The sequence below is a fragment of the Phyllobates terribilis genome, unplaced genomic scaffold (assembly GCF_046119375.1).
Source record: "Phyllobates terribilis strain yellow unplaced genomic scaffold, ASM4611937v1 Scaffold_3__8_contigs__length_932513732, whole genome shotgun sequence".
Classification (NCBI taxonomy): Eukaryota; Metazoa; Chordata; class Amphibia; order Anura; family Dendrobatidae; genus Phyllobates; species Phyllobates terribilis.
In genome coordinates this window covers 553077096-553095633 of record NW_027362763.1, presented here as the reverse complement: position 1 = coordinate 553095633, position 18538 = coordinate 553077096, and the positions used below count along the sequence as shown (strand labels likewise).

General features: G+C 38.9%; 1 protein-coding gene across 8 annotated transcripts in view; it reads right to left on the bottom strand.

Moving 5' to 3' along the window:
* Positions 1 to 767: 767 nt before the first annotated feature.
* SASH1 (SAM and SH3 domain containing 1) overlaps positions 768 to 18538 on the bottom strand; it is a 1215158-nt gene continuing 1197387 nt past the window's right edge. For all 8 annotated transcript variants that reach the window (XM_073671384.1, XM_073671385.1, XM_073671388.1 and 5 more), the window contains 3 exons: positions 10378 to 11330; positions 6760 to 6891; positions 768 to 5593 (listed from right to left, as the gene is read on the bottom strand). In XM_073671384.1, the coding sequence (XP_073527485.1) occupies positions 5333 to 5593; positions 6760 to 6891; positions 10378 to 11330 (1346 nt within the window). In that variant the 3' untranslated portion in view covers positions 768 to 5332. The remainder of the gene's footprint in view (positions 5594 to 6759; positions 6892 to 10377; positions 11331 to 18538) is intronic.

The following is an 18538-nucleotide window of genomic DNA, read 5'->3' as shown; positions in this document are numbered from 1 at the left end:
GTTAAAGGAATGGCTTATGCCACAGATAGATAAAAACCTGCCAAATGTAATTATTAATAGCAGGATGGTGCACTGCCACATTTCCATTTGAAAGTTCGCTGATACCTGAAACTACTGGAACGTTCATTAGGCCGTGGTGAAAACAATTCAACTATGTTTTTCTGGCCTCGCTAATCATAAGATCAAACACCCTGTTCCTTCTTTCTGTGGGGCTTCTTCAAGGACTCAATGTATCTGTTCCCTTCTTCCACCACAGCCACAGGATTTGAATGATCTGAGACAGTGTATCACTAAAACAATGGAGTCCATCTCCGAGGATATGCTGTCACGTATTTGACCAGAACAAGACTACAGCTTGGACATCTGATGTGTCACCAATGGAAATCACTTTGAACATTTGTTGAGTATAGATAAAACTTGGATACATATTGTGTCCTTTCATATTAAGAAATTTGTGCTATGTTCACCGTTATGAAAACCAAGGCAATAATTTTGCACCATACTTTCTGAATTACCCTGTATTGTTAGCAAAAAATGTGAGAGGTGCGCATGTAGAGCTAGAAGGTGGTATATTAGTAGAGTGTAGACTAGCTGTGAGCCATTAAAATCTGCATTTGAACGCATATGCATTTGCTATAATTGCAGTCAAACAGGTCTGTGGCATGTAGCACTGGCCATTTACATGACAATTAAGGCAATTTTATTATTATTTTTTTATTTTATTATTCCTAAGCAGGGCCATAATTAATGGACAAGTAACCAACATCCAGAGAAAACATGAAGTCAATTTATTTATTATTTTCCTGATGAACAGAATGACACTATTATAGACATAATTTGATTCACATGAAAGAAAAAGAAACATTGTCAACCATAGTTTTGTTGGACAAGTACAATAGTCTTTACACATTCATTTTTACAATACACAGCGTTCTTGGGGCTAAGCAAACTGCAAATGACATGTTGATATCATGTATATTACAGCTACTTACAATTTCAGAATAGCGAATGGAGAAAAATAAGTTATTTAAATATGGGTTTACATATACAGAAAGTGCAACATAATTAGTTGTTAAAGTTCTTTATTTTCCAATGGATATACTGTATGTCAAGTGTTTTTATACAAATCATGTGTAGTCTTGCTAGTGGTAGCATACTGTATGATGTGTACAATGCCACTATAGAAAGTGCTGCATTCCCTTTTAATAATCTTTGAAAGAAAATGCCCACTTGAAGGAATGGTTATGGTTCTTCTACTATGGCTGAAGTAACTCAGGCTTAACACACTGTACAATAGTGAGTGCTGGATTCTTAAGCACACAATTTTACAACAGAACGTCAAAGATTCATGATAATTCAGTCTGAAAAATCTTCTGTCACTGATTATGTATCTTAATTGTTCTACATTTGAATGAGCAGATGGGAGTTGCAGTTTAAGAGTCACCTGAAAACAGACACCTAAGTATTGAAAAGACTTATCATAAAACAGGACACTAACTTTTGTAGTGTAAAGACTACTTTTGGGTAGATCAACTTTTGATGGGATGGCTAAAGTAAGATATTGTTCACAAGGACCAAAGGAAAAAATGCTGTCACTACCTAATGGTTACCCAGTTACAAAAAAAAATAGGATCAGACAAAAATATCCATATTATAATAGGCATGTTTTATGGTGCTCAGATTCATATTTGTAAAAGATCATGAAAATTCTGAGAAAAGCAAGAGAAGAGGCACTCACCACTGCCAATTTCAGTCAAATATACTTTATTTCATCCATAGAATTGCAAACAGACATCAACAGCTGTTTCGTGTCAGCACAAGCTTCTTCTGGTTCACAGAGCCAGAAGAAGCATGTACTCAGGCGAAACAACTGTTGCTCATTTCACTGATGTCTCTGCAATCCTGTGACCAAAATAAAGTGTATTTTACTGAAATTGCTGGTGGTGAGTGCTGCTTCTCTTGCTCTCCTCTGAATTTTCTAAATTTATATCTCGAATTCTCTTTTTAACGTTTGCAAATAAAGCAAATTTATTGTGTAATTAAAAAGTTATACAATTTTCACGGTTTTCAAGGTCTCTGTGTATCTGGTATTTTTCATATCACTGACAGACTGTTGACGTGGTTGTTTTTTATAACAGAACAAGCACACGTCCAAGAGGAATATTGTTCTGTTATGAAGGAGTGAAGTCTATGAAGTCTACAATTTGGAAATGTATGCGAATAGATACTTTATAATATGCAGAATTATAGAATTCTGTTACTTGCTACAAGGGGTCTGTGTTCCACAAAGAGTCTTTAACCACAGTTCCACCTCCCCGACAGCCTTTCAAACGGTTGGATAGTTGGTCTCAGGGGTTTGTGTTATAGATAGTCCACAGCACTCTAATATTACACAGTTAATTGGTCTTCTGGACAGGTATTAGATTTCTGTATTAATACTTAAAATATGTTGAAAATGCTATATCATTTATACAATTATACATTTGGAACAAAATAAATCTCTGTAAATAGCTCACAACTAAAATTCGCTGTACAGTAAAGAATATAGTATTTTTCTAAAATAATTGGTGGATATTAAAAGTTCAGTAACATTTTGCATATGCAAATGATCTTCATAGACAGGATGAAAGAAGAATTGTCAGCTGGAAGATGATTTCTGGCATTTGTTACTGGTTATGATAGAGATAGGAATTAGAAAGTGAATGTAACTATGGTGAAAATTCAGTAGTAAGAAACAGGATAGTGGATGAAATCATTGTCTGCTGCCTTTATGCTGGCGGTATATATACTGCAAAAATATTAATAAAAGAAAGTAAAAACACAATCAAAGCTAATATATTATATACAAGTTCTGTAACCAAGTCTGATCACACTGAAGTGTAAACTGCACTCACACTAATGCAAATCCCTAGAGACCGAGCCAACTGAACACTTATCTTCTGCCACTACTCTCCACTCCAGAGGGAATATTTAGAAGAACTGGTGCAAGCCATATTAGCCAGCGTGATATGTTTATTTTATGAATGGTATAGTCCTAGTGCCAAGACAGGACTGGTTGTTAGATGTAACACCAACTAATGGCTTTCCACCAAAAGTTTCATAAATGTACCACAAGGGAGAAGTATAAGGTCTCAACATTAATGTAAACTTTCAATAATACTGCAAATGAAGACTCACATATATAACTACTGGAAAAGGTCTATATTCAATCTTTAATGCTTTCATTGTTCACTGTGATTGGTCCCTAAAGTTGCCGCATATTTTGGTCTCAAAGCATACTGCATTATTTTTTTCTGATGAAATAAAAAACTGAATCTTATGGACCCATTAAAAGGCAATGGGATACGTCACCCAACAGATCAGAGTTTTGTTTGCGTTCATAATGATAGTGTAAGCAGAAGCTAGCTGGTTCCATGTTGAATCAAATTGAGTTATATATCCCTGTAAATATATGGGAACTTACCTTCAAGAAAACAGAGCTAATAAGCAGCACAAAACCTAAAATAATTTGTATGTGGGAGTGGCTTCTCAGACATTAGAACACACACCTAATGTTATCTCTTACATAGTATAGCTTTGTACATAAAAATGTTATAAGAATATCTTTAAAGGGGTTGCCCACTACTGGAAAAAACATTACTGATGGCTCCAGGGTGCTTTGCAAAGTAAAAAAAAAAATCGAATGACATTGGTGGTATGTTTGTAGTCGTTGTCCTGCCGAAGAATAAATTTGGAGCTAAACATATACTTCCCTGATGACATTCCATGATAGATAAATATCTGCTTGCATTTCTCAGGATTGAAAACAATATTAATCTTGACGAATTACCATCTCCTGAAATGCAGTCCCACACTTGTAAAGAACCTCCACCATGCTTCACTGTTGTTGCAGACACTTATTATTATACTGCTGTCCAGCAAACAAGTTGGGTTTTGTTACAGACAAATATTTAAAATTTCTACTCATCAGTCCAGCGCACATGCTGCCATTTTTCTGCATCTCAGTTTTTATGTTTTACATATAGTTGAGTCACATGGCCTTGTTTTCATGGCAAAGATATATTTTTTGTGGCAATTCTTCCATGAAAACCACTTCTGACCAGTCTTCTCCAAACAGTAGATGAGTGTAACTATATGCCAGTTCTGAGCTGATGGCACTGCTGGATACCTGCTTTCAAAGGTAAGTAAGCATGATATGTGCTTCATTTGCTGCAGTAGGTTTCCTTGGCCGACCACTGCGCCCTCTGTCCACAACTTTGCCCATTTATTAGTGTCCTCAATGCTGAGAAATGTAGTTAGTTCTCCCAAGACATTTGAAACAACCTCCCTGTCAAGTTCCTTCAAAAACTTTGTGCAAGTGTGCCTAGAAGAATTGATGCTGTTTTGAAGCCAAATGGCGATTCATACCAAATTTTGAATTGATTTAGATTTCTTTTTTGTTCACTCATCTTGCATTTTGTTAGTTCATAAAGATAAACTATTAACACTTCCATTCTTTAAAGCCTTCCACAGTAGCTTTGCAGCATTTCTACACTTGCCTATAACTTTTGTACAGTGATGTATATATTAAGCAAACAGTATATATACTGTATACATATATTCACACTACTATGCAAAATTGTTAGACAGTTGTGGAAAAATTTTGCAAAGTCAGAATGCTTTAAAAAAATAGAAGTGTTGTTTATTTTTATCAATTAACAAAATGCAAAGTGAATGTTCAAAAAAAATCTAAATCAAATCATAATGGACATATAGTTTATGAAGCTCTAACTTCTGACTCGCTAATATATAATCATTGTATATTTGTTCTGACTGGAAATCACCATTTAAAAATACCTATTAGGGGAAGATAAGAATCAGACAGAATAGTCTGTGACACTTACAAGGACAAGGACTATGATTAATTGACACAAAGTAATTTGAAAATGTATTTAAGGCAAAATAAATGTGTCACCATAGGTATACCACAGAGAATGACTCCTTGCCCATTACTTGGGAAAAAACAGGATTATATTAGTTGATATAAGTGTTCAACATATATTCAGTACTTTGGCCTACTGTAGGTAATGTTCTTGTGCCATATCATGGAAATTACTGCAAATACCACACAGCACATATCTTTATCCAAAGTGTTGAGTCTGGTAGTCCCGCGCAATAATACATATATAGGCTACCCAAAATCATGTTCAGTTGCTCTGAGGGTCTATCATGAGCGGCCTTTTACTGTTGAACATGCCAGGCCACTAAACAATTTTTTGGAACCTACATTCATCTGCTCACTGTGCACTTGATGCAAGGTTTATCAGGTCTCCAGCTGCCCCAGGTCCACAGCTTAAACTGCCTCTGGTGTTCCAGGTTTTATAAGTCTTGCCGCCCCAAGAAGTTTATTTATGTGTCTCTCCTCGCTTACTCCAGCTCCTTGTAAGTGAGTCTGTGATAGGGCAGGCACTTTATTTAATGTGGTGAAGCCGGCATTCAGGAGAGGCTGAGTATACATAGGGAGACCAATGGAAATAAGCCAATCGGAAACTGATGAAATATGTCCAGGAGATATGGGCTTCCTACAAATCTCTGTAAGTCCTCCGCTTGGTATCTAAAACATAATAATACACATAGATAACACACATTCATACAACTGATCATATGGTAAAAAGTAAATGAGTGTAAATTAAAATTGTGTTAGGCTCAAAAGGGGCTAACCTAACAAAAATATAGTATATTATTCAAAGGGGATTCCTACCTAAACACTGATATATAAATAAATCATCAGTCAGAGCAGTAACCAAAATGTGACAATTTTACCCAGTTGTGGTTGCATTTTTTTTTTTTTTTTTTTTAAAAAGTGAAATTTTACTTACTCGTTTTTTGTTTTAAATCGTCATTATTTAATGATAGTAAGCTGTCATTTCTGCCATCATGTTCTATTAGTTTCTGAGAAACTTATTTAAAGTCGACAACCAGGGATGAGTGAATAAATTCAAGTAGAATTGAATTCAACTTGAATCTTACCAAAAATCAGCATTCTCCAAAATGTGTATTTTTTTGTAATTTGCTTCCGTGCAGATTCAACACAATTGCCGCCATTTTTTTGATCTATAAAAGGCTTTCAAAATGTTAAAAAATAAAAAAAACCTTATACTTGCCTCTCTGCCCCCCCAACTACTTAGAACCACCTGTCCAGTCCTCTTTACATCTTCAGATCAGCGTCAGGGGTGCAGAAATTCCCCAAGGTTTCCGGGTTTGCAATGCCCGGGAGAGATCTGCGCATGCGCCCTCAAAGGTCATGGCCCCTGACGTCACAGCGTGCACCGTGACCTTTGTGGGCGCATTCACAGAACCCTCCTGGACCCTTCAAACCCAGAAGCCTCGGCAAGCGACCAAGACTCAGGGGATTTCAGCGTCGCCACTGATCTGAAGATGTGATTTGGACTGGACAAGGGGCAGTGAGGAACGCAGGGGCCAAGATGTGAGCGGTGAGGTCAGTATAAAGATTTTTATTATTTTTTACATATTATGTTTATTATGCTCTGGGATCTGAAAAGCCCCCAGAACATAATAAGGCACATTAAATTTGAAGAGGATAACTTCTCCACGAATCGAATTTCCCGAGAAAAAATCTGCGAATAGGCAAATTCAAATTTTGCATGATCCGCTCATCTCTAGTGACAATCAACTGCATTTCCTGCACCACAATCAAAGCAGAAACATGTGAATATCCCTCTAATTAAAACAGAACCAAACCAAGAAAAAGATATTTACCGCCATGCGATGCTGTTTCCTTAGATGTCTAACACGGATTTCATCCATACAGACTGCTACATCTTTAACAAGTTGATTTAAGTCTTCAGCATATCGTTCGATTAATGGTTCTGGGATACCACAGCGACCGTGCTGTCAGAGGGAGAGAAAAGCTACGTTAAAACAACTTTATATTAAAACTTATAAATAATTATGGTTAGGAGTTATTTGCAATGCATATTTTGTTATTATTTTAATTTTGCGCCACCTTAGACCAGAGTTTCTTTAAGGTGTATGCTACATAAAAAAAAAGAAAAGTTAAGAGTTTATTTGCATGACATTCGTGAAATGTCAGGCTGTGTGCTGTTGTTTACTTACACTGAAGGTTTTATCACTAGGACATTATCATTGCTGTGACTAGTTGGCATGCGGCCACTCACCGGACTCCGTTCTCCCCTGTGATAAGCACCTCACTGTCTATAGCTCTATGTACATGAGTGTGGTTAGCTTTCTCAGCTCTGCTTCATTCTAAATCCAAAAGTTCTGATTGTGTCAGAACGGCTGCACCCAGTAATCTAAGTGATACATCACTGGAATCAGGGTCTCTTTGCCTGCATCATGCTGCTCTCAGATGACGTAGCAAAAACCTCCTGACAGATTCCCTTTAAAGGGTATCTAACACATACGTATTACTTCATTATTTTTCATTATGCTCTTTCTGAAAAACAAAAAAGTGCTACGTGCTACAGAATTTATTGAGTTGGACAATAAAAAAAACTTCAAGCATTACACGTGTCGTGGTCTTCTTAAGGTTACTTGTCTGGACTCCCCCTTTCCTTGTGCACTGGACTGTTTAATCCAAAGTGACAGCCATAATTATCAATATCAGTATTACACAAGCACAGGTTTTACTTCATTTTTACCAGAGTGCAGAAACTGGGGAAATTCTCCTCTCTAGTAAGTAACAATTATAAAAATAAAATAAATACATTTATTGGTATCACTGCATTTGTAAAAATCCAATCTATAAAAAAATCAAATGAATTAACCTGCACAGAATAAAAAATCTAAAGTCCTGGTCACCGAACCTCACCTGAAAACACAATAAAAAACATTTCAAATATATGTACCCAAAAAGAGTTTCAATAAATATATCAACCCGCTACACAATAAAAAAAAAACCTCACATTGTGGTGTGGCAGAACGGTGTGGCAGAGTACATGCTCGACTGCCATTCCATTCATTCCCCATGGTGCTGCCGAGCGCCGCCCTTAGCTTTTTCCTGCAGCCCCATAGAGAATGAATGGAGTGGCAGTTGGGTATTTCACCTGCTGCTCCATTTTGTTACAGATACATACAAGCAAAAGACGGGGATGGAAATACACAGTAACCAGTGTAACAAGTGTTTCCTGATCAACTCACTCAATAAGGTCAAACAAATCAGCATAAAGTGAGTGTAAAAAGATCTAAAATATAACTTATATTTTATAAAATTAAAAAAAATCAGAGATACCACAAAAATTAGATAGGAATGTTAAAATACATATCCATACCAACCGGACATGTATGTGAAAAAGATCAAACCACATTGGTGGCCATAAAGAAGCAATAGACGTCAGGTCTGTCTAGGGTCAGATGTGGACTGCCCTTGTCAGGGCGGGAGTCTTGGAGTTAATAGGGCCAATACAGTCTCACAAGGCTTAATCTAGTCCCCGTCCCCCAGTACAGACAAGTGCTTGCAACATTGACTGATAAACGAGGACCCCCGTTCTTCTGGATACGACAGACTGGCAAGATTGTTCCAATTATTTTCTCTTTTTCATCTTTTTGCCACTGGTTAGACGTAATACAGGAGCAGGTTTCAACCAGATGGTAATTTTTTTCCATAACAGACTATCTAAGGTTGGCTGACCATTGTCAGTTGTATGTGTTCTATGTATTGCCTGCTATATTAAGTGACTTGTCAGTTGGTCCTTTCCCGCCATCAATGTGGTTTGATCTTTTTCGCATACATGTCCGGTTGGTATGGATATGTATTTTAACATTCCTATCTAATATTTGTGGTATTTCGATTTTTTAAATTTTAGCACATAAAAGTTATATTTTATAACTTTTTACACTCACTTTACGCTGATTTGTTCTATGTTGTTACAGGGTTAAAAATTCCCCTTCCTGCCAATCGGTGCTGCGGCTCCCAGCAGTTGGACTCCCACAGACAAACAAGGATATGTGATAACTTGTTTTCACTGAATAACCGCTTCAAGAATGGCAAAGACAAGAGAGCTGTCAGAGCATTCTAAAAATACTATTATTAGGAATCACAAGAAATATAAGAGGGTCAAGACTTGGCATCCTGGCTTCAACAGTTCAAAATGTTATCAAGATATTTGCTACTGATGGAACAGTCAAGAAATTTCCAGGATGTGATGGACAGAGGAATGTAGATGAGAGAACCAAACGAAAGTTGGTTTGATATGTTGCAAAGAAACCAGGAAAAACGTGTAAAGAACTTCAGATAAAGCTGGAGACATCTAGAGTGATGATTTTAGCCCACACCTTATGCCACACACTAGAGAAGACAGGCAAGGAGGAAAGTACTGCTTAAAGAAAGGTAAAAAAAAGAGTGACGGAAATTTGGGAAAAGAAAAATAGACAATCCACAGCCTACCTACAGTGAAACATGTTGGAGTACCCATAACATTGTTGAGGTTTTGAACCTGTTACTGGAATGCTCAATTAATATGACTTCTGTAAAGTCCTAATGAGGTTGTATTTAGTACCTACCCATATTGTTCATCGTGTACCTGGCTACTCCTCTCCTTGTTTTAGAGACTGCCCGAAACTGAGGCAACATGCCCTAAACTAACCAGATTTTGGTCCAGAATCTATGGTACAAACTCTCTTTAATGTCATATTTAATGTCATATTACCCATGGTCTCTTTTCTACATTACAATGTGCCAGACTCAACATGTGCACAATTTCAACTGTTTACTTTCTTGTTTCTAGCTGCCAAACAGACTACTGCACAATGGATGAAATGATCTGTTCCTATACAAGAAGTCAAAGCCAGAATGGAAGGATTTATGGTAAATGAAAAATTGTCCAGCATTTTGTTAGATAAACATGGCAAATTTGTTTAGACCTGGACACCATGGATCGAATATGCTTATCCCTAATCCCACCTAGATTTCAAGTTGAACCCCTGCTCCTTTTTTTCTTTTTTCTCTTTGTCTTCTCTCTCCTCTTCCTCCACCCTCCTTTCACTTTAAATCTCCTGAAACTACCCCCATCCACGCAGAGACTATTCAAGAACTTGACTATACCCTGTTTTGGCAGTATATTGTACAGAGTAATATTCTTTGTCTAACTCATTTCATGTCTCCAATGATCAATGAGTTACATCAGATATTAATCTATCCATGCAGTTATAATTTACACCTATTGCTGATGTTATGCCATTGGCTATACAGTATGTTCTTGTTGTAAAATCATTAAAGTTTGGAATAGAAAGTAAACCTATTTAGATTTTCCTTTGCAAACAGCAATAAAGAAACTAATCACATAATTATATGTGTAATTCTATTGTCATTGAAAATATGAATAGTACCACCATTATAATACTTGTCCTTTCATTTACCTTATCGGAATATGGTTCCTCTGTAAGGTCAATTTCCTCAGCTAATAACTTGTTTTCTATCAATACTTCTTGATCCATCCCTCGGACACAAGCAATTTTTCTTGCGGCCACAGGGCCTAGTTTAACTGCATGCTGTGGAACACCTGAAGCCTCTGTGGAACTGGGGAGCCAAAAAGGTCGGGAAGAGGTTGGTGTATTGCACTCCGGTGTAGGAATTATAGAACAGGCATTTGGACTTAATTGTCCTGATTTTGTGAGAGCAAGAGAAGATTCTTCTACATTGGATGAAGTGGCACTGAGAGGAAGGTGAAATAGTCCATTCGCAAACCGTTCTCTACATTTTTTGGCAGGGACTGGAGGGGGTTGTGAAGGGTTTTTTGTAGGTACCCTGGTTTCTGCAGATGATATGGATGTCTTGTCCAGAGGTACTTGGGAAAAGTAAATAGAACTTTGAGCTATGTGGTCTTTTTTATTACTTGGCAAATGAGATGTCCTTGTGCTTTGAACAGGGTCAGTAGTGTGCTTCATAATCACTGTGTCCACATTACAAGATATTCCATCATGTGTATCTCCATTTTCCTCTTCAATTAAACCCTCAGTTGATTCTTTTTCTTGATCTGGTGAAAAGACCCTTAATGTTTTATTAATGCCCTGGACTCCATTTCCTTCTTGTTGAAGATTGTCCATTGAGTGTGATCTTGGCCAGATCTTGAGAGATTTGCTCCCGTCCAGCTCACAATTTGTAGATACTGCAACGGGCAAACTTCTCCGATTCTTCTTAGACCCTGCAACTCCAGCAGGTTTTAAACAAGTTGCATAGATGTGGTCTTGCCCAACCTTTTCACTACCTCCATATGGGATATCTCTGCCCATGTTCAGATTTAAGCTTGGATAGTCTATGAGCTGACGAGAGGAAGACTCTGGAGGGATTGGGGAGGTCACTTGGCTTTTACCTAAAAAGATTATAGAACATGGTGTTAAACTTTCATTTAATTAAACCGAGTCTTCGTATGCTCCATCTCCCTACTTGATCCCATAACATTCTGTATATTGTCAGCAAATTTGTATATTGCTTTTTATTTGCTTTGACATAATACCTGCATTGCATTAAGATAGTACTGAAACAGTAGTAGATATACAATATATACAACCACCTTTATCGTTAGTGACATTTTTTTTCCTTTTAATTGGAAATAAACTAGTGCAAGTATTTAGATTAACAGAGTCTTGTACTTGTGATTGGATGTTTCATCCATTAGTCTTTTATCAATAGTACTATTGATAATAGCTACATTTAACAAAAGGCTCACTATCTTATTAGCAAAAACTAATTAACTCCAATGTCCCCCTTGATAACAATACTGGTCACATGTAAAACAGTTCTCTGATGTAATACTGCATTCACACATTCCGCTTTTTTACCATGTTTTCCTGTGAAATTTTTAATTATAGTAATATATTTTACATGTTCATTATTTACCATAATTTTGTACAAAGAAAATGCATACAAAATTGCAACACATGTTAATTGTGAATATAATGTTATTTTACATTCTCATTGCAACTTCTGTGAGTGTGATATATTGGGATATCCGTGGTTACACCTTAAAATGTACTTGTAGTTTCAGGTAACTTTTTATACTAAGCTGTCATGTGTGAGTACATGAGAATTAGCACTATTTCAGGCCATTATAAGACTGTATTCTGCATTTTTCCACCTCATAGTTTTCTCCTCTGTATGCTTTATGCTAATTTTTAAGTTGTGCGTGGACACTAGCTGCTATGATGTCTCCCATATACAGTGCACAGAGACATGAGAGCTTCCTGCTATAATTTTTCTGTAGGTAGTCTGTAGTGGGATGAAGTAGGTGCTGGTAAAAAATCCGCGCTCCTCCGTAGTGAAGAATTATGACGAGAGATTGTATAATTAAACAATCTTGTGGTTTATTGTTAAAAGCTACGATTACTACGCGTTTCGTGGACGTCCCGTCCACTTCCTCAGGTACATAGCTGATGTAGACCGATTTATCAAACGGTCTTATATACATAAAACTACACGTGGTGAAAAAAAAAAGGAGAAAAGCCCGCTGTTATTCTTGGCGCCAAGACCAACCAACGGTTTACAGAGAGACAGTGAAATTATTTATAAATAGATTAAATAAAATTATTGGTCGACTAATTACACTCTTATGCAGATAAAATGAAAACCATAGAACAAATAATTAAAATGACCTCTGAAATGTAATGATCCAAATGTTTTAAAACATTTATATTAAAGCACATGGGATAAAACATTTGTAGTTGATCGAGGACCGCAGTGTATGCGATCCCAAAGTCCTAGCTATATTGTATCATGTGTGAAAGATCAGAGAGTCCAGACCGCTCTGCCAGACCTCACACCTCATCGGCTGACAGGCAGAAAACCAAGAGCTGAAGGAATGGCAGAAGGTGCAAGCCTGCTACTAGTGTATTGGGTATGAGGTGTTTGTCAGTGAGGAAAGGGGGGGAAGGAGGGAGGACGGGCATGTAGAGATGACTGAGGACCGCAAGTGTGTAAACTCCTGAACGATTGGTATATTACAATGTATTGAAGATAAGATCTTCCAGATCACTGTGCTGGATCTCACACCTCGTCCGCTGACTGACAGAGGACAGGGAACTAAAGGAAGAGAAGAAAATGCAAACTAGTCTCCATGGGACGTACTAGTCTGCTAAAGGTATATTATGTATGTTATCAGTAGCAGTGTAAATAGAAGGGGGCAGGTTGTAGGAAAGAGTGGGGGAATGAGGAGATGGCTGTGTGACTGTAGAATGCTGAGATACTTAATTCTTATTATGTGCTGTGGCATATGTATATAGATGTTAGTGTAGAAGACCTCGGGAAATGCATGGAAGGAATTGGTATGCGAATTACAAGGCTAGAAATCTTGCTGTTCTGTTATCATCAATATATATAATATGTATGGCAGGAATAAGGACGATAACGAATTTTGTGTTGTAGGAATTGTGGGGTTTGAGCCATGTGTCAGAATACATTGGGAATAAAAAAAGGGGGTGGGGTGGACATATGATATATAATTGAATTAGAAATGTATATAATGGGTATATGTGATAACTGACCTCAAGACTCATATAAAAACCTCACACCCCACCCCCCTTTTTTATTCCCAATGTATTCTGACACATGGCTCAAACCCCACAATTCCTACAACACAAAATTCGTTATCGTCCTTATTCCTGCCATACATATTATATATATTGATGATAACAGAACAGCAAGATTTCTAGCCTTGTAATTCGCATACCAATTCCTTCCATGCATTTCCCGAGGTCTTCTACACTAACATCTATATACATATGCCACAGCACATAATAAGAATTAAGTATCTCAGCATTCTACAGTCACACAGCCATCTCCTCATTCCCCCACTCTTTCCTACAACCTGCCCCCTTCTATTTACACTGCTACTGATAACATACATAATATACCTTTAGCAGACTAGTACGTCCCACGGAGACTAGTTTGCATTTTCTTCTCTTCCTTTAGTTCCCTGTCCTCTGTCAGTCAGCCGACGAGGTGTGAGATCCAGCACAGTGATCTGGAAGATCTTATCTTCAATACATTGTAATATACCAATCGTTCAGGAGTTTACACACTTGCGGTCCTCAGTCATCTCTACATGCCCGTCCTCCCTCCTTCCCCCCCTTTCCTCACTGACAAACACCTCATACCCAATACACCAGTAGCAGGCTTGCACCTTCTGCCATTCCTTCAGCTCTTGGTTTTCTGCCTGTCAGCCGATGAGGTGTGAGGTCTGGCAGAGCGGTCTGGACTCTCTGATCTTTCACACATGATACAATATAGCTAGGACTTTGGGATCGCATACACTGCGGTCCTCGATCAACTACAAATGTTTTATCCCATGTGCTTTAATATAAATGTTTTAAAACATTTGGATCATTACATTTCAGAGGTCATTTTAATTATTTGTTCTATGGTTTTCATTTTATCTGCATAAGAGTGTAATTAGTCGACCAATAATTTTATTTAATCTATTTATAAATAATTTCACTGTCTCTCTGTAAACCGTTGGTTGGTCTTGGCGCCAAGAATAACAGCGGGCTTTTCTCCTTTTTTTTTTCACCACGTGTAGTTTTATGTATATAAGACCGTTTGATAAATCGGTCTACATCAGCTATGTACCTGAGGAAGTGGACGGGACGTCCACGAAACGCGTAGTAATCGTAGCTTTTAACAATAAACCACAAGATTGTTTAATTATACAATCTTTCGTCATAATTCTTCACTACGGAGGAGCGCGGATTTTTTACCAGCACCTACTTCATCCCACTACAGACTACCTACAAGATCCCTAGGGATTCTGTGCTGGCTGCAGCCCTTCGTCACTAATTCTTACATGAGTTGTGCATTTCACAACTCATTAAGGTGAGCACATTTTCTTTTTACCCACGTGGTTGTTGTTGGATAACAGCGCTATTGCGCCCCTATCTTTTTACTTATAATTTTTCTGTAGCACACCTTCAGAAGTGGCAACACGGAGGACACTACATAGCAATACTAAGCATTATGGCTGTGAATCCAGCACTGGGTTGAGATAAAACACTAACTAGAAAGCAGCACCGTCTTTGTGCGTCTCTCTAGTTCTCTTAGGGCTCATTCACGTGACTGTATTTTTGATCCAACTCCTGTCTGTGAAAAAATGGATCGCACTCGGACCAATGTTATTCATTGAAACAGTGCAGGTGAGCGATTTCTTTCACGCACCAAATCTGCGTCTGAAAACAATCACAGCCTGCACTAGTTTCTTCCATAAATCAAATGAGACTCACCCATTCATGTCTATGGGTGCGTTAAAAAATAATCAGATGCCATACGGTGCCAGAGTATAACATTCATTTTTTACAGATACATTGTAATTCTGTAACATAGGAAATTGTAAATGGTCTTTTTATTATTAATAACTGCTGCTGTAAAAAAAACTGATTGTATACGGACTGCACATGGATGACAAGTGAAAAAAAAAGTTCCAATTTTCTGGATGAAACGCTCAATGATTTTTTATACGCTTTTGAGAACGTACTCTGCTCCTTTCCTCCTCCCCCATAGACTTCAGTAGGCAGCTGTATCCTAATCCCTCAGTGAGTTGGCAGTAGTGTTGAGCCACCCCCGTAGTGTTCGGGTTCGGTTCGGTTCGTCGAACACCGGGATGTTCGAGGAACTGTTCGTCGAACTGTTCGTCGAACACCTTAGAACACCGTCGAACACCGTTAAAACCAATGGCAGGCAAACAAAAACACATAGAAACACATAGAAAACACCTGCAAAGGTGTCCAAAAGCTGACAAACTGCTCAGAAGACACTCTCTTTAAAAAAGCCGGCCGGCAAATTCAGCAGCGGCATACACCGGTACCCGACAATTTAGACAAGAAGGAATAGAGCATCACACATAGATTAGATAGATAGAAACATGTCAGTCACACATATAAGAAGCACAGTGACAGTGTTGGTTACTGCACTTGTCATTTAGTGTAAAGGATTTATTAAAAAAAATATTAGTGTTTTCATGCACCGTCTCTTTAAAAAAGCCGGCCGGCAATTCAGCATCTGTACCCGACAATTTAGAACAGAAAGAATAGAGCTTCACACATAGATTAGATAGATAGAAACATGTCAGTCACATATATATAATAAGTACAGTGATAGTGTTGCTTACTGTACTTGTCATTTAGTGTAAAGGATTTATTTAAAAAAATAATAGTGTTTTCATGCACTGTCTCTTTAAAAAAGCCGGCCGGCAATTCAGCAGCGGTACCCGACAATTTAGAACAGAAAGATAGAGCATCACACATAGATTAGATAGATAGAAACATGTCAGTCACATATATATGAAGTACAGTGATAGTGTTGGTTACTGTACTTGTCATTTAGTATTAAAATAAAGGATTTATTATTAAAAAAATTGGCGTGGGGTTCCCCTTAATTTTAGGCTCTAGCGGAGGTTAAGCAGACGGCTGGGGCAGATGTTTGAAGCCTGGGAAGGGGGTAATACCCACGGAGCTTCCCAGGCTACTAATATCAGCCCCCAGCTGAATACATAGCCTTTACTAGCTATTAAAATGGGGGACCCCCCAAAAAAAATGACGTGGGGTCCCCCCTAATTTAATAGCTAGCAAAGGCTAGGCAGACAGCTGGGGGCTGATATTAATAGCCCAGGAAGGGAGCCATGAATATTGGCCCCCTCCCAGGCTAGAAACACCAGCCGTCAGCCGCCCCAGAAATGGCGCATTCATAGGATGCGCCAATTCTGACACTTAGCCTCGCTCTTCCACGCTGCCCTGGTGCGGTGGCAGGGGGTAATAGGGTTGGGGTTGATGTCAGCTTATAATGCCAGCTGACATCAAGCCCAGGTTAGTAATGGAGAGGCGTCTATAAGACACCCCCATTACTAACCCCATAGTCAAAGTTAAAAAAAACACAAACACCCAGAATAAAGTCCTTTAATTGAAATAAAGACACAATTCTTTATTGTTCTAAATTAAACCATACTTACCATCACGCCCATTCCAGCTGAAGCCAACGATCTCCTGCAATAAAAGAAAAATAATAAAGCAACCTCATCCTTACCTTTCCATGGTTCCCACGACAGCTTCAGCTCTGCTACATCGAGATAACAGGCTGGACCGCAGCAGAACGCTGCCATCCAGCCTGTCATCCCGCAGACACTGAGAAGCGCAGGCTTGCTTGCGCTGCTCAGCGTCTCTCTGTGACGACATCCAGATGAGCCGAGTTCATGTCCAATGAACTCGGCTCACCTCATGCACGTCACTGACAGCGTGGGAAAATTCTCACGCTGAAGCGCTGATTGCAGGAGAATTTTCCCACGCTGTCAGTGACGTGCAGGAGGTGAGCTGAGTTCATTGGACATGAGCTCACCTCATGCACATCACTGACAGCGTGGGAGAATTCTCCTGCACTCAGCACTTCAGCGTGAGAATTTTCCCACGCTGTCAGTGACGTGTATGAGGTGAGCCGAGTTCATTGGACATGACCTCGGCTCATCTGGATGCCGTCACAGAGAGACAGTGAGGAGCGCAAGCATGCCTGCGCTTCTCAGTGTCTGCGGGATGACAGACTGGATGGCAGCGTTCTGCTGCGGTCCAGCCAGTCATCTCGATGTAGCAGAGCTGAAGCTGTCGTGGGAACCATGGAAAGGTAAGGATGAGGTTGCTTTATTATTTTTCTTTTATTGCAGGAGATCGTTGGCTTCAGCTGGAATGGGCGTGACGGTAAGTATGGTTTAATTTAGAACAATAAAGGATTGTGTCTTTATTTCAATTAAAGGACTTTATTCTGGGTGTTTGTGTTTTTTTTAACTTTGACTATGGGGTTAGTAATGGGGGTGTCTTATAGACGCCTCTCCATTACTAACCTGGGCTTGATGTCAGCTGGCATTATAAGCTGACATCAACCCCAACCCTATTACCCCCTGCCACCGCACCAGGGCAGCGTGGAAGAGCGAGGCTAAGTGCCAGAATTGGCGCATCCTATGAATGCGCCATTTCTGGGGCGGCTGACGGCTGGTGTTTCTAGCCTGGGAGGGGGCCAATATTCATGGCTCCCTTCCTGGGCTATTAATATCAGCCCCCAGCTGTCTGCCTAGCCTTTGCTAGCTATTAAATTAGGGGGGACCCCACGTCATTTTTTTGGGGGGGTCCCCCATTTTAATAGCTAGTAAAGGCTATGTATTCAGCTGGGGGCTCATATTAGTAGCCTGGGAAGCTCCGTGGGTATTACCCCCTTCCCAGGCTTCAAACATCTGCCTCAGCCGTCTGCTTAACCTCCGCTAGAGCCTAAAATTAAGGGGAACCCCACGCCAATTTTTTTAATAATAAATCCTTTATTTTAATACTAAATGACAAGTACAGTAACCAACACTATCACTGTACTTCATATATATGTGACTGACATGTTTCTATCTATCTAATCTATGTGTGAAGCTCTATTCTGTCTGTTATAAATTGTCGGGTACCGCTGCTGAATTGCCGGCCGGCTTTTTTAAAGAGACGGTGCATGAAAACACTATTATTTTTTTTGATAAATCCTTTACGCTAAATGACAAGTACAGTAAGCAACACTGTC